The sequence below is a fragment of the Euprymna scolopes genome, chromosome 14, assembly GCF_053919585.1.
Source record: "Euprymna scolopes isolate OS-2025 chromosome 14, ASM5391958v1, whole genome shotgun sequence".
NCBI classification, from domain to species: Eukaryota; Metazoa; Mollusca; class Cephalopoda; order Sepiida; family Sepiolidae; genus Euprymna; species Euprymna scolopes.
The window spans coordinates 14,808,479-14,824,398 of record NC_136495.1 but is presented as its reverse complement, the minus strand read 5'-3'; the positions used below and the strand labels follow the sequence as shown (position 1 = coordinate 14,824,398).

General features: G+C 33.4%; 1 protein-coding gene across 1 annotated transcript in view; it reads left to right on the top strand.

Moving 5' to 3' along the window:
• The window catches only part of LOC145292865 (uncharacterized), a 773,000-nt gene that overhangs the window by 553,190 nt on the left and 203,890 nt on the right, over window positions 1-15,920 (top strand). The window contains exon 2 of the mRNA XM_080138974.1: window positions 13,803-13,889. Coding sequence (XP_079995100.1) covers window positions 13,803-13,889 — 87 coding nt within the window. The remainder of the gene's footprint in view (window positions 1-13,802; window positions 13,890-15,920) is intronic.

The following is a 15,920-nucleotide window of genomic DNA, read 5'->3' as shown; positions in this document are numbered from 1 at the left end:
TTTCTCTAGGCCCTTCTCCTGGCAATAAGTTTCTACCCAGGGCATGCCAGGTCTGGCCAGCTAGTACTATATAAAATGAATAGGTTCTGCATTAAATCCCTTTAAAATGCTTGAAATACAGTGACGTGCCAAAAAAAAGGGGCAAAAATTATATTTATGGTAGGACACAGGCCTAGAATACATTCCTCTGTAAAGGGCATTTTTGAAACAGGAGTAAAAGGGGCAGATGTTTGGGCACCACTAGCACCCCTCTCCCTCTGTACGTCCCTATTGAAATAGAATACAGAACTAAAAGCAAAACAAAATTCATATGAATTTAGCGTTTCTTCACAATCATAACAATCATGGCTGCTTGAAGAAAATGCCAAATGTCTGTTGAAACGATGACAGTTTCACTAAGTGGAACAATCCACAGAAAAACAAATGTTTCGAATCGTTAAGTGATTCCAAGATTTGGCGTATCTGTTGACTTTATACTGATTGCGCCAACATGGCTTGCCTTATGTTTCAAGTGAGTTTTCTGGTTTTCTTTTTTAAAGAGTTGTCAATAAAATACTGATTTTGAGCTTCTGTAAAGAGCATTGGCAAAATAATAATAGTTCAGAATAATTCGATTAATCATGTCTGCAGACAGTCAATCAAATCAACTAAATTACTTGAATTATTTAAATGAAATAAACTTAATTAGCAATGTCCATGAAAAAAAGGACATTGCTTTTACGCATGACATGTTAATTTAAATAACAATTTTTATTTTACGTTTTGAAAAAAGACAACAAAAAAAAAAAAACGGAAAGTAAAACTCAGCGAATATTGATGACACACTTTTTATTCTATCTTCATTCTTCTCTTTCTTCTCTTCATCTCGCCTTTCTTTTTCTCTATTTCTTTTTGTCCCTCTTTTTTTGGATCCTCTTTTTTTTCTGTTTTTCCACTCCCTCTTCTTTCTAACCTTCTCGCTCTCTTCTCCTTCTTTCTTTCACTTCCTTTTCTTTCTCTCTCTCTCTTCGTTCTCTTTCTTTTCCCTCCTACTTCTACCTCTCCTTCCCTTTTCTCACTCACTTAAGCATACAAAAATATTTGTTTTACGTTTTATATCTCTTTGTTTCGTTTGACTTCGAGGATACATTCGCTATTTGTTTCTTTTACTTTTTTTTTGTATGAATTATGCGAAATTATGTACGGCATAATCAGTTTCCGCTGGATCACCGAAGTTAAGCAACATTGAACCTGGTCAGTACTAAATGGGTGACCATTTGGTATTACTCTATGTACTCTCAGCTTATCTTAGCTTTCCAATCGTCCTGAGCGTCTCCTTGCCACTGAACTCAAGCAGTGCCGATTCAGGAGAGGTGTGGTTGGGTATTGCACAACACTTGCCTCCTCACAATTACACGCGCAACTGCCCCTACTGGGAGTATCCTTTGTCTTTCGAGACTGAACAGAGGCATCGATCGATTGATGCGAAATTATATTTAAAGGGTTTCTTCTGACATTTGGTTCTGGATTTAGAAATGAAAAATAGTTACGATGAAATTTTTTATATTTTACGTATGGTCTCAGAAGTCATAGAAGATGTTCCTTACTTATTAATTTATTGTTCCCAACGTAATTTCCGTAAAATACAGAAAATATAAAAGTCAAACGAAACAATCTCCATAAGATTGTAATTATATTTTTTAATTTTTTCGTGGATAGAGACGTTGAGTCTCTACGGTTCCTGGTGAGCCTTGTTTGAAGATAGCGATTTCAATCCTAACGAAAGCAGGCCAGAGGATTAGTTGGCCAAAACGTGGTGAGACAACAAACTATGGAAGACAGTAATTACTGAGGATGCAGTTACAAGACTCAGCATTCCTATTCCGTCGCTAATCACCTGAAGAAGGCCAAAGGATGAGTTGGCCGAAACATGGTGAAACAACAATAACTATGAAAGATAGTAATTACTGGAGACACAGTTAAGAGACTCAGCATTCCTATCCCATCGCGGTTAACCATCTGAAGAAGACCAGAGGATGAGTTGGCCGAAATATGATGAAACAACAACTATGAAGATGAGGATAACAGTCTGCAAATAAATAAATAAATAAATAAATAAATAAAAGACAAATAAATAAATAAATAAATAAAAGACAAATAAATAAATAAATAAATAAATAAATAAATAAAAGACAAATAAATAAATAAATAAATAAACAAACAAATAAATAAATAAATAAATAAATATAAGATTGTAACTTGAAATGTGTAAATTCATTTTATGACGAAGTCAGAGTAAAAAAAAATATGCCCATAAGATATTTTATCTTATAACCTCTGACATGCTAACTATTTCAGCCACTGAATTCTCTCTCCCCTTTCTCTCTCTCTCTCTCTCTCTCTCTCTCTATCTCTCTCTCTATCTCTCTCTCTCTCTCATACACACGCAGTTAAAACCAGAACAGGCAGCATTTTTTCTGTATTCGTTTGTTCTACCACTTTTTACTTTCTTTTTCTTTAATCTGTCAGCCAAAGGCAACTAATGAAAGATGAGGTAGAGAGGGAAAAGGATAAATGAAGATTTTCTTTTTTGTTTTTCACCAATGAATCTTTAAACCTCTGATTATTCCTCTTATAGTGTTCATGAGTAGAGTAGGAGTACATTTAAATTAAGGAGTGAAAACGCCCCCCCTCTTCCTTTATTCTTTAACACTTCAATACTAAACTCAAAAAATGAACAAAATATGTAGCCCCACTGAGTATCCAACAAGTGTATTTATTTCGCATGAACACACATAAGTGAAAATGTGTGTGTGAGGACACTTCTCAATCTATATTTTCGAATTTTTTATCTACATACTTGAAATTTGGTATATAGAGTATTCAGACATGTGGAAAACTTTTTAATAGGTTTTCATCCGGAAAAAAGGGTGCTAAAGGGGTCAAAATTGAAAATTTGGTACTTGGGGGCAGAGGGTATCGGACTTTTTTTTTGTTTATCAACTGTTTCATGCACTGTTGTGAAACATAACGGCTTCCTTATGTTAAAAATAAGTAGGTTTGAAAACACTTTTTAAAAATTTTGGTAAGCTGGTCTAATGGGTATAGTACTTAATTCACTGTCTTTAGGTCTTGGTTTCAATCTCAGTTCGAGTGTTTGTCATTTTTACTTACGAGAAGTGAACTGTTTAGAAAAACATCATACTCGCATGCACGTAGCTCAGTTTCTTTCCGTAGTTTTTACTTCATATTTTATAAAGGAATTCAACGTTACGATTAATACCTACGGTATTTTTGTTTATAATAAATAAGAAATCTGTATTGATTAACATATAATATTTATGCATATTTTACGACCGGGCAACGCCGGGAAGCCTGCTAGCATATATTTATACTCCTATAAGTTTGGGATTTTTTTTGTGTATTAATATTCATATTAAAAACCCTTTTTTTTCTATTTATCTAAAAAGAAATTACGACTTTGTTATATATATAGATCATGGAATTGCATTCATCTGCAAAAGATCTAGCTAATTTGCATATTCTTTTAAACATTCATTTTAATTAATTCCCTAATAGTTTTTTCGGTTTTCTTATAGGATGATCATCTTTAGTTAACTATTACGTGTAATTATATTCATGCAGATATTCTACATGGTTTATACTTGCGTAATATTTGTGTAAAAAGGTTACAAACCTCTTTCTATATATATTTATGTACGTGTGTATATATTTGTTTAAAAAATTTTGACTACCCAACTCCTCTGTCAGTTTTTGGTCTAGAGACATGAAACTTAATATATAGCGTATTCGAACAATAAAAACTAACAAGTATTTAATCAAATAAATAAATTGAAATAACTTGAACAAAAATAAATAAAATATAACAAATAAATTGGAACAACACAACATACTTAAAAAATGGCGAGGACTTAGTTGCCAACCCAATATATATATATATATATATATATATATATATATATATATATATATATATATATATATATATATACCACACTGTCACCTTTATTCACAACGTCAACACATTGTGATAACAAATTAAAAAAGCAGTAAGGATGAGAATAATCTTTTCCCTTTCTATTTCTCAGAAGGAGACCAGCGAATGCATTGGCCAAAGCAGTGCGATAAAATCAGCAAGATCAGAATCATTCATGTTATAATTACAATATTTAACAAAACTAACGTCACTTTTTTTCTCCAAATTGTGAGTGATGCTTACTATCTCTACCTCTACTATTATATAAAAGTCAATTTGTGTGTGTGTGAGTTCTTTCCTCATAGGTTCCGAAACGACTGAACCTATCTTTTGCAAATTTCACACAAAGCTAATTTATATGTCTGGCAGTGTTCTTAGATATGTTTTGTACAGAAACTCATCTGATAAGTATCGAAAATCGGAAGAATTCCAATCTTAAACATAGCTTTTCTTCTCTTATAGATAAAAAGAAATTTTATAGGGGAATATTTTACATTACACCGGCCAAAGGAAATAATTTTATTATTTCCCTTGGTCGGTGTAACGTAAAATATTCCCCTGTAAAAATTCTTTTTTATCTATAAGAGAAGAAAAACTATGTTTAAGGTCGTTAAGCCCAAATATCAGCTGGCGTGATATTGTAAAAATAAAAAACAAAGGCAGAATTTGATGAACGACATTATCATTATTATTATTATTATTATTACTATTATTATTCGAATTAGTCCACCGGGTAAATTATTCCTTGTAATTTATAATACTCAATAGAGGATTGATTCTATAATAATACATATGCAATCTGCATAAATTAAAATATCGTGTTTAAGCGTATTGTACAACTGGGCAACGCCAGGCGGACAGTTTGTCAATCTTTTATCTGAAAGGAAATCCATTTCAGCTTCATTAATGGTTTTATATTTTCATAAGCACCGATTGTTAGCATTTCATTGTATGGAAGGCCGAACGAGCGAAAGTTAGAAAGATTAATATTTTATTTGACAAGTGAATGCTGATTGTAAACTGGAAATTGTTATGCCTGACAGATGGTTTGGAATAATGTGACTATTTTTTTTCTCAGAAAGGACAAAGGGTAAAGTTCATTGTTGCTAGGGATAAAGGTGGGGAGTGTGGCAGCAGGGAAGTGTTTGTTTTTTTTTTCATTTTTTTTCTTTTTCTTATCACAGTGGCTTACGTTAGCTTCAATGCCAGTGGGAAAGGAGTTTGAGAATCATCTTTCAACAATAGAGTAGTGTGTCCATTCGGTTGTTGACTAATGGGTGGCCCTCTCTGGGTAAGTGGGGAGAGATTGTCAGACTAATGGATACCGATGTTGAAGATGAAATTGACAATGATCATAGTACGTTTGGGAAAGGGTACTTATCCAGTTGACGACTCAAATTTCCAGCAACTTCACATCGGCATCTTCCAGAATGTTACATAAGTAGCTGGAAGATGGTGAAGCTATTAGCCAATCAGCTGTCAGAAGATGACCAGTTTCACTGAAAGCGTGAAAGTTATTAAATCAAGAAATTTTTTAAAACTGAAAATTACGTTCAATGCAATATGTCAACGCTAAATATCCCCCTCTTTCTTCATGTTAAGAATGGCTTTCTAAATAGAAAGCCATTCTTAACATGGGGAAGGTGGGAAACGCCGCCTTTTGAATTAATTGCCTGGCAATTTTTGCTTTGGAATCTTCAGTCTGTTTACATAACATGCTGAGAGATTGTGATGTGAAGTTGACGAAGATTGGGTCGTCAACCAGGAAAAGTATGATGCAATCATACAGTATAGTTAACAAAATAAAGTATGCAGCAAATAACTTTTACCAAACGCAATAAAATTTAAGTTTTTACTCACCTGCATAATTTTACAGTTATGAAAGTTATGTATTGTTAATTAAATTTTTTTTTTGTTATTTCCATTTACCTGAACACTTATGTTATCGTTACTTTGCCAAACGCGAGTTAAAAGATAGTTAAAAAAAAAAGGGGGGGAGTCTTACGGCAACTCCAACCTGTTTATGGGTGTTTGTCGATCGGATTAGTGTAAACCTTTTATTATTACGAAGAATAAAACCAAGATATAATGATACTAAACGTAATGTCTCAAAATACTTATTCTAATTTTGATAAAAATCCATTATATAATTTAGACGATAGAAAATGTCTAAAATTTAAGGCTTAAGATTAAAGGGTATCTTGCTTAATTGGTGTCGAATGATTATGAGTCAAATTTAATGCAAATCTGGTTTTCAAATTCATATTTCAAGTATTATGTGATTTACGGTGTTTTAAAATATTCCAAAGTAACTGAAATTTGGGGAATATTTATTAATTTATGCCTTAATAACTATTGCTTAAATTTCACAAAAATTAATCTTACTACTGAACTTCCAACTCGTTTTTACTCCCACTGACATAAAACTAAATTAAAATAAATATAGCCCACATTTTGACTTCTTAGGCCTAGTAGCTGTGTTCCAACTTTCAGAATGATCAGCTTCGTTAGGAGATATAAAGTGCTGTAAAATTGTTCTGTTTAGAGAATTCGTTTTACCTGTCTGGGGATGGGTATTCTTCTAGTTAACTTATATAGTAAAATAAAACTGAGCGAATAAATGTTGTCGAACGTAAATTAAAAATAATAGATCGCTGAGGATTAAATTATTTGTAATTTTTTTTTTTTATGGCATATCAACCCTTTTTGGATTATTTAATGCCGAATCCGTTAATTTTGGAAAACAGGTTTTATTCTTCACGTTCATATCTTCAAATATTTATTCATAATGTTTGGTTTGGTCATTTTGTAAAGAAAAATTGTTTTTGCTTTTGGATTTGCAGAACATGATTGAGTTTTGCAAAATGACAGGAAAAGAAACATCAATATTTGGTGCTTTTACACCAGGAAGCTGATATCTTCAGACAGCCTGATCTGGCAACATCAGATGATTTATAAGGACAAAAAAAAATGTTCACACTGTTCGCTTGCATATGTCTATAAATTCATTATAGGAAGTTAGCTGTCATTTATAGGCTTAATATGTCATCAAAATCTCCCGTTTATTATCCAAGTTGAAGAAATATGAACCGGGAGAAATGCTCAGGAACTTGTTTAAAAAAAAATGCATGAATACATTAATATTCTTCCACGGATTCTCTTTAGAATTTCCTTCTTGAATTCGCTTTCTTCAAATTCCTTTGACAGCTTTAAGCAAATTAGCATCTTTTGATTAAAACGGTTTCTTCTTTTTTTTTTCTTTTACTGTGTGTATGTGTGTGTATATTAAAGAAGTGAAAACCAAATCACTGAATCGATTTGTGTGTCGGAAAAGCTACGTAGATAAAATAAAAATAAAATAAAGCCAGATTTTTCTGCAGAATCATCGAATGTGATATGACAAAGAAGAATAGATTTTTATCTGGTGTTTTATTTTGTAAGTGAACACCGAAACCTGAGGGAAACACCTACAAGACCTCAATTTGAACCGGGGTAGTTTTTCTTTTTCTTTTCTTTCTTTTTCTTTTCTTTCTTTTTTTTTTTTTTTTTTTTTTTGTAATGTTTTACTAATGAAGTCATCGTAAAAGACATAAATAAAAATGGCTGCTGAAAATCTTCCTCGAATGTAAATCAGAACTGTCGTCGGAATCAAACCAAATCCAGAAGGATTTGAAATGCAATGGAGACGAGAGAGAGAGAGAGAGAGAGAGAGAGAGAGAGAGAGGGGGGATTTGTTTTATTCTTTTTAATTTTTGTTTTGCTTCTATTGAAATACAAATCATGAATGATAAGTAAATGCAAAGTTATTTGTTTTGTTGTTTTCCTGTTTTGTAAGCTTCATAAAAGAAATGAGATCCACTGGAAGAAAGAAAATCACTGTTACATTTCAAAAAAAAAAAAAAAAAAATGTCATCAGCTTGTCTTGACCTGTGATGGATTCGACTCTCGTTAGCAAAAGGTTTGCTTTATTGCATGTCCATCCTGATAGGCAGTTATTTAATGCTGAAACACAATACATATTCTAAATAAATCATTGGGCAAATTGCTTTTTCTTTGTCCTAAGCTCATCATCGCCATCATCATCATCATCATCATCATCATCATCATCATCGGTTTTCACATCTGTTAGACATGTTGATACAGGGTGGAACGATAAAATTGTCGCCCTAAAGAAAACAACACTACAGCTTTATTAAAACTTTTATTGAAAAAATCAATTCAGGTAACTTGATTATGTAGTAGAGCTGACATCTATTCAATGTAGCCGCCTTCGGCCTCAATCACCGCCTCGATATGGGTCCGGAACTAGGAGAATGCCTTTTCCATAAGCACCGGTGGAGCAATCAGCCTGGTTTTGGTGATGTTCTTGACGTATGACCAAGCAGGTTCAGGTCGGAGGGGGGAGGGGCCAGTGAGAGAAGGACACAAAGTTGTAGCACTCCTCCTGAAGCCAAGCCTGGGTCTCTTTGGACTTGTGGGCCGGCGCCAAGTCCTGCTGCCACACCCAGGGTCTGCCGGCGGCGTCCTGATTGCACCAGGGAATCAACACACTCTTCAGCACATCCAGGTACAATTTGGTGTTGATTTTCAAGCTGACTTCGAAGATGTGAGATGACATAATGTGTCCCTAACTTGAAACCATACCAGAGAATATAAGCATGGCTGGAAACTTTGTTTCTATCACCCTGGGTACTACCCTGTTATTTGTGGCAATCCAGCGATGCATTTTGAGGATGTTAGCAATGGTCCTGTTGTCATAACTTGGATTGGTAGAGAGCATGAGTTGTACAGTGGCACATCTCCGATCTCGCTCGTTGAATATTGTGTCACTTTGAAACATGCTATAGGGAGATATGTTCAGAACATGAGACTTTGTTATTTTGGTCACATTAAAATAGTAGATGAGAATTCTTGGATTAGTAGATGTATGACAGTTGAAGTAGTAGGGTCAGTTGGCAGAGGAGAGTCATTAGGATTGATTTGAGAGACCAAGGTATCAATAAAGATCTTGCCAGAGGAAAGTTAGTTTTGGGACTCAATTTCTAGAAGTCGTCCGACACATATCTGCATGTAAAACAGATGGGAAAACTGAAAGAAAACCAAATATGATGATGAATGAATCGATGAAAGTGTTTAGGCTATTAAATGTAGAACAGTTAAAGTAGTAGAGTCAGTTGACAGAGAAAAGACAAGAAAAACCTGGAAGTCATAAGAATGGATTTAAAAAAAAAAGGATGGATAAATATAGACCTGGTCAGAGATAGGTTAGTTTGGAAATCAATTACTAAAAGTTGTCTAATGCATACTAGTATTTAAAACAGACATTAAAACGATGATGATTGCATAAATTCTGAAACACGTAATATTCAGTTGGGATTTGAACCCTGTTTTCCTGATGTCAATCTTGAATTTCCTCTAAGCTATAATATATATGAAAAAAAAAACGATGTTAATTTTCATATGGGAGACATTTTAAAGGCTGAAATATGATTTTCATGAAAATTTACAGGATACCAAATGCTTTTAAGATATTTCCTTTCGGTTGGTTTAAACTAAAATTTAAAAAAAAAAAAAAAGTGAATTTTGTCTTCCCTCTTAAAAATAAAAAGCAGAAAGGAAAAAGAAGTAAACGGTCGTTCCTGGAAATCCAATCCAACATTGGAATTTGCATAATAGCATCTGTTTTCTAAGGTTTCTTGGAAAACGAAAGGCTTCCATTTTAAAAGAACGGATATTCTTTAGATGCAGCCTTTTCGAAACGTTCAGTGATGGAAATACGAAGTCAAACTTGAGCGTGACAGACCAAAAAAATATGCCATTTTAAAAAATGCCATGGCAGACCAATACAAATGCTATTTCAAACTTTAGCATGATAGATCAATAAAAAATACTATTTCAAACTTGGACATGGTAGACCAATAAAATGCTATTTCGAACTTGAGCATGGTAGACCACTAAAAATGCTATTTCAAATTTGAGCATGATAGACCAAAAAATGCTATTTCAAACTTAAGCATTTTTATTGCTCTATCATGTTATTTTAAACTTAAGCATGACCAATGAAAATACTATTTCAAACTTAAGCACGATAGAACAAAAAAAAATGGCATTTATGACTGGAGCATGATAAACCAATAAAATTCTTTTTGCTTATTAATGTGTCACTTATCAAGGCCAAAAGCCAATTGTGGATAAGAGTTGATAAGATGGATTGTTTATTAAATGATGAAAGATATGATGAGAGGATTGAAATATGGAATGAACAGCATGTGATTATTAAGACGGTTTATGACAGATATTTAATTTTAAGATTAAGTGTGACAGAGCAACAAAAAATCCTATTTAAAATTTAAGCATGACAGACTGAAATGCTGCTTGAAAACGTAACTATGACAGACCTAACAATTATATTTCAAATCAAACCCAACATGTCAACGATAGCCAAAGCCTCTAATAGAGATACTTGGACGCATTTAAATTAACATGCGTCTATTCAATGTACAGATATAGCAATGAAAACTGTAGTATGACAGACCAAAGATAATGCTATTTCAAACTGAAGTGTGACAAACCAATGGGAATGCTGTTTCAAACTGAATTATGACAGACGAATGACGATGCTATTTCAAACTGTAGCGTGACAGACCAATGGAAATTCTATTTCAAACTTATGTGTCATAGATCCGTTACATTTCAACCTTGTATCATACACATAGAAAACCTAATTGCTGTAATCGATATAGAAACAATAAAGTTTACAAATTGTCTCCATATTCTTCCCACGTGAACCTTTCAGACTGATGATTTGTTGCCTGAAATTAAAGCTTCTTATTTGTACTTTCAGAAGGACTTAGTCAAACTAAGACTGATCAAAGACTGAAGAGGTTTATTTAGTTTGATGTCCGTTCCAAATAACTAACACTTGGGGTGGAGAAAAACGCAAAGCGACATCGATAATCAATCATTGTTTAATCATATATTGTCTGCCCATCTCCTTTTTCATTTTCACATATTAAAACAAATTGTCATTTTTTTCTCTCTTCCAATCTCTATTTCTTTGATTGGTGCTATTAGATTAGTCTGCCTACCAACTTACTAACCTAAAATGTGTTATGCATTCGCTACGGCCGGTTGTTCAAAATGTATTTTTCCAGTCTATATAATTATCAACATCTACTTTTGTCACTAGTCTAAGATATATAAACACTGACAGCGAGTAAAACACAACACAGCTGATCTATAAGAAAATGTACTGTTTTTATTTCACACGACAAATCAAATCAGCTTTGGATTATAAGTTATTACTGGTGTTTTGACATCTCTGAAGGTGCGTGAGATGGCTGTGGATCTTGGCAGTGAACAAATGTGACAGACTTGCTTCTCTCTGACCGATTGCTCGGTTTTCCCTTTGTGACGATTTATTTATATAAACATTCTTTTCCCACTGGAATCTTCAACATTTCCTATTATCTATTGTTTCTATCCTTTGACCGATATTTTCTCATTTACTTCTGGGTCAAATTATGCATTCGATTAGACAATGCTGGAAAGAACCGTATTTCTCACATGGAATCTATCTGTGTGTATGTGTGCAACTCATCGAATGCTTCTCTTCCTGCCAATATCCAACAAATGCACCAAACATTGATGTTTTAGTTTTTCCTTCCTTCTGCAAAGCTAAAAAACAATTTTCCTCTACAACCAAACCAAGCCAAACACCATGGATAAATATTTGAAGATATAAAGAACTTGAAGCATAAAATCTTTTAGCAAAATGTCTGGATTCAGCCTTAAATAGATGAAAAATGTTAATATGCCATAAAACAATCAAATTCTCTCTTCGAGCGATATGACGTCATATCCCTTTCTATTAATTCACACAGTCTAATAATCCTTAATTCAAGTTCAGCAAGTTGACCCTGATTGACGTTTCGTTTCTTGTTAGTCTCAACTAGTGATAAATTTCAAACAAGTAAAATATTTGTTTATTTTCCTAATATTACGTTGTGATTTGGTTTCAATCGCACTTGATGCGTATTTTATTTTATTCAAATTAAAACAACGTTTCTATTGAACTCTCATTCTTGACGTTATTCTCGCGTTACCTACGCACAGTTCAAACATTTCAAAATACAACCGCCAGATACAACGCGCGGCTCTATACAACTTACTTCTTTCTCCAAATTTACAACATGGCAAGGAAGAAGAAAAAAGAAACAAAAAAAAAAGAAACAAAACAACACACTGAAGATGGAGTCTACCTCCGAAATATTTTTGTGATAAATTTGAAACAAGTAAAATATTTGTTTATTTTCGTAATATTACGATTTGGTTTCAAGCGCACTTGATGCCTATTTTATTTTATTTAATAATTTTATATACTAGTGGATTTGTTTGCTTGGTGGTTAACAGGACTACCCAATGTATGAAGCATCTCAATAAATAATTTTTAATTTGGAAACAAAAACAAATGAAACCCTTTTTGAAATCTCTTAATATGAAGACAAACGCTGTGTAAGAGATGCACCATCGTTGTTTTCATCTCAGGATTTTACAGTGCAAAGCTGAATTAACTTAAGAGAGTGTTTTGACTTTACTGTTAGTGCGAGAAATGTCTTTGCATTGAAAATTAAAAGTTTATTTGAACAAAAACGCACAAAAGGAATCCACTCTAATTTAGATGTTCAAATGTATATGTACAAAACATATTTTCTAATGCATGTCCTAAATTTGATTGTTTTAACTTAGTGTTTTTTTGTTTTGTTTTGTTTTTTTTGTTTTTTTACGATTTTATTTTTAGAAAGGATAATCTGATATTTATTTTTTCATAGTGGAAGCAGTTCTTCATATTTTCTCAGGTATTGCCGGGAGACGGATTCTGGTAGTTAAAATATAAAATCAAAACAATCATTGAATAAAAAAAAAACAATAACAATAGTTAATAAAAAAACCCCCCACTTCTGTAGTAATACGGCGCCATTTTTTTTTTTTTTTTTTTGTATTTCACTACACTATCGCCAGGTGGCGTTTCTCGCCACAAAAAAAAAAAAAAAAAAAAATTAAAACTATATTGTGTTACAGTGACAATTTTATTTTAATTCAAAAAATGTTTCGGAAAAAATGATCCAATGCTGCTTTATTTTCAAAAATATTTCATTAAAATTATTAAATTGTATGGGAAAAATCCAATTTTATTTTAAATCAATAAATGTTTTGGGAAAAAATCCAATGCCGCTTTAATTAAAAAATTGAGTTATTAAAATTTTATTTTCTTACGCAGATTTTTCAATAAATGTTTTTTACAATTATTTTTATACATTTTTATACATTGTTTTCGTTTTCAAATATTTTTGTGTTTGGGAAAAAAAAATCTTGTTATTTATTTGCCGTGTTATTTGACCAAGAAAAACTTAAAGTTATCGCCCCTTACAATTGCGCCGTCCGTGTAATGCAAAAGTACCAATAAAAATTTCCATTTTCAAAATCAGTATTCAAATTAATCTTGTGACTGGTGTAGCATATACGTACGCTGTATATAAAATAGATTAAGTGTCGATTGTTTAAAATTGATCACATTTGAAATACTTTACCGAAAAAATGAGCCCAACTCTTGCATTTATTTATTTAGATATGATTATGTTTTGAAATCAAAAGTAAAAAGAAAATCGGGCAATTATTTATATCCATGTATGTAAATTTAATAAGTCCTAAAATCAAGTACAAAAGAAGATGGATTCTGTTTTTTGTTTTATTTTCGTTTCTACAACTGTTTTTTTTTTTTTTTTTTTTTTTTTTGCTAATCATTTTTTTCCTTTCGTCTTTTCAGTGAGATATGGAAAATGGTACGAGCCACCTCGTACGTTACAGGATGCCGAAAGGAATCATTACAAAAGAGTGAATGCTGTGTGTCGAAGTAAGTTATTTCCCCTTTTCTTTTTTGCTTTAGATGGCATTGTTCTTGTGCTTTTTTTTTACATGGGGTTCACCACTTATCAAGGCCCAATGGCCACTCGTGGATAAGGCTTATTGTGTGTACAGTAATCAAAGGGATAGTGTAGCAATAGTATTGGAGAATTGATAAGGTGTCATTACTTAGGGGGGGGCGGTTCATCAGAAATTTGTTTGTGTTGGACTTGAAGATATCCAGGTTGAGGTCGGGAGGGAAACAGGCAAGCGGAACAGAGTTCCACAGGCGTGCAGTTCTAAGAAAGAAGCTTTGTTCCTGGAACCTACGTTTTGATTTAGGCACAGATAGGGAGTGGGGAAAATTATTGACGGTGGTTTCAGCTAGTCGGGTGTTTTTTGAAAAAGATTGGCGAGGGGGAACCAGACAATGGAGCTCAGACGAGCACTTGCCATGGAAATAACGATAGAACGACGACAGGCTCGCTACGTCTCTTCTGTGGGAAAGAGGTTGCAGGGTAGAGAAAAGGGCATCCCCCACTAAGCCACGAAGTCTATTTTGTACTCTGTCAAGGCAGGATAGGCTGTTTTTAGCAGCTCCCGCCCAGATGTGGCAGCAATACTCCATCTTTGGACGTACTTGGCTCTTATATAGATAGAGAATTGCATCATTAGTGAGATATCTTCTGGAGCGGTAGAAGGATCCCACCATTTTCTCAGCGACCTTGGCCACAGACTTGATGTATGTGTTCCATTTCAGATCAGGAGTAAAGGTCAAACCCAGAAGCTTATGAAAACATGGGGCCTCCCCTAGACTAGAGCCATCCATTTCAATTGATGCCAGATGGGGATCAGAGCGTTTGATATAGAGATAGGAGCTTGGTCTTAGATGCATTAAAGGTAACCAGCCACCTCTTTCCCCACTGTACCACGCGCTCAAGATCAGAAGAGAGAGAATCAGAGAGAACATCATTTACTTTTTCAAGATTTTGTATTTTAAGAAAAAGAAATATTCAGAAAAAAAAAAAATCATTTTTTTACTTATTCATATACTTATTCTCATAGGAGACCTTGCCCTTGTATTTATCAAAACAAGGATATTTTGTAATATATTGGATAGTCCTGCACCAGACTAAGGAAATTCCAAAAGTCAAAATTTGAATTCAAAATCTATATGGTATATAAATATTTCCAAGATTTTAATAAAATAAAAAGATCGAGGTAGCGTTTTCTTTTCTTTTTTGAGGGTGGGTAGGGCGGTGTGTGTGTGGGGGGGTAGGGCATATCTAACCGCTTGGTCAGATCAGGCCTCTCCAAGCTCTCATCTAGCCAAAGCAAAGGTTAAAGTGGAGTCTTGCAAATCATATGACTATTTAGGCAACCAGTGCACAGATTGTTCATCCATCAGGATCTCACAGATGACTGCAGTATAGAGGGATGTGCAGAAGAGGAGACTTCAGTAGCATGGTCACACTGAAATAACTCTTTCAAAATGGCTATACCATAAGTGTCCTGTACTCCACTCATTTCTTTATGCTGTTCAGATTTAATCTTCCTCTGAGGTCATCAGATCTAAATCCACCACTAAGGCTCACATTACACATCCAGCATATCATTCTCATATCATTCTCATATCATTCTCATATCATTCTCACATCATTCTCATATCATTCTCATATCATTCTCATATCATTCTCATATCATTCTCATATCATTCTCATATCATTTCTCTCCATGCAACACTATCATTTTTATATTTAAACTCCTTGCTTTATCTTACAACCTTATCTTAATAAAAGAAAGAAAGCTAGAGTTATTACTTTTCGGAATTTTAGAAATGAGAATTGATTATTCATATTATTTGGATTCTTCCTACTACTGTTCTCATTTTCAGTGTCATTTTCACAATGTTTCAGTTGATGTAATTCCCGACCTTCTTCAGGTGTCCACAAGGACCCATTGCATAATAGCTAAATTGTAAAGTGACATTCTTTTGTAGACTGAATATTCAGTTTTCAGTGCAGACAATACTCAAAATACA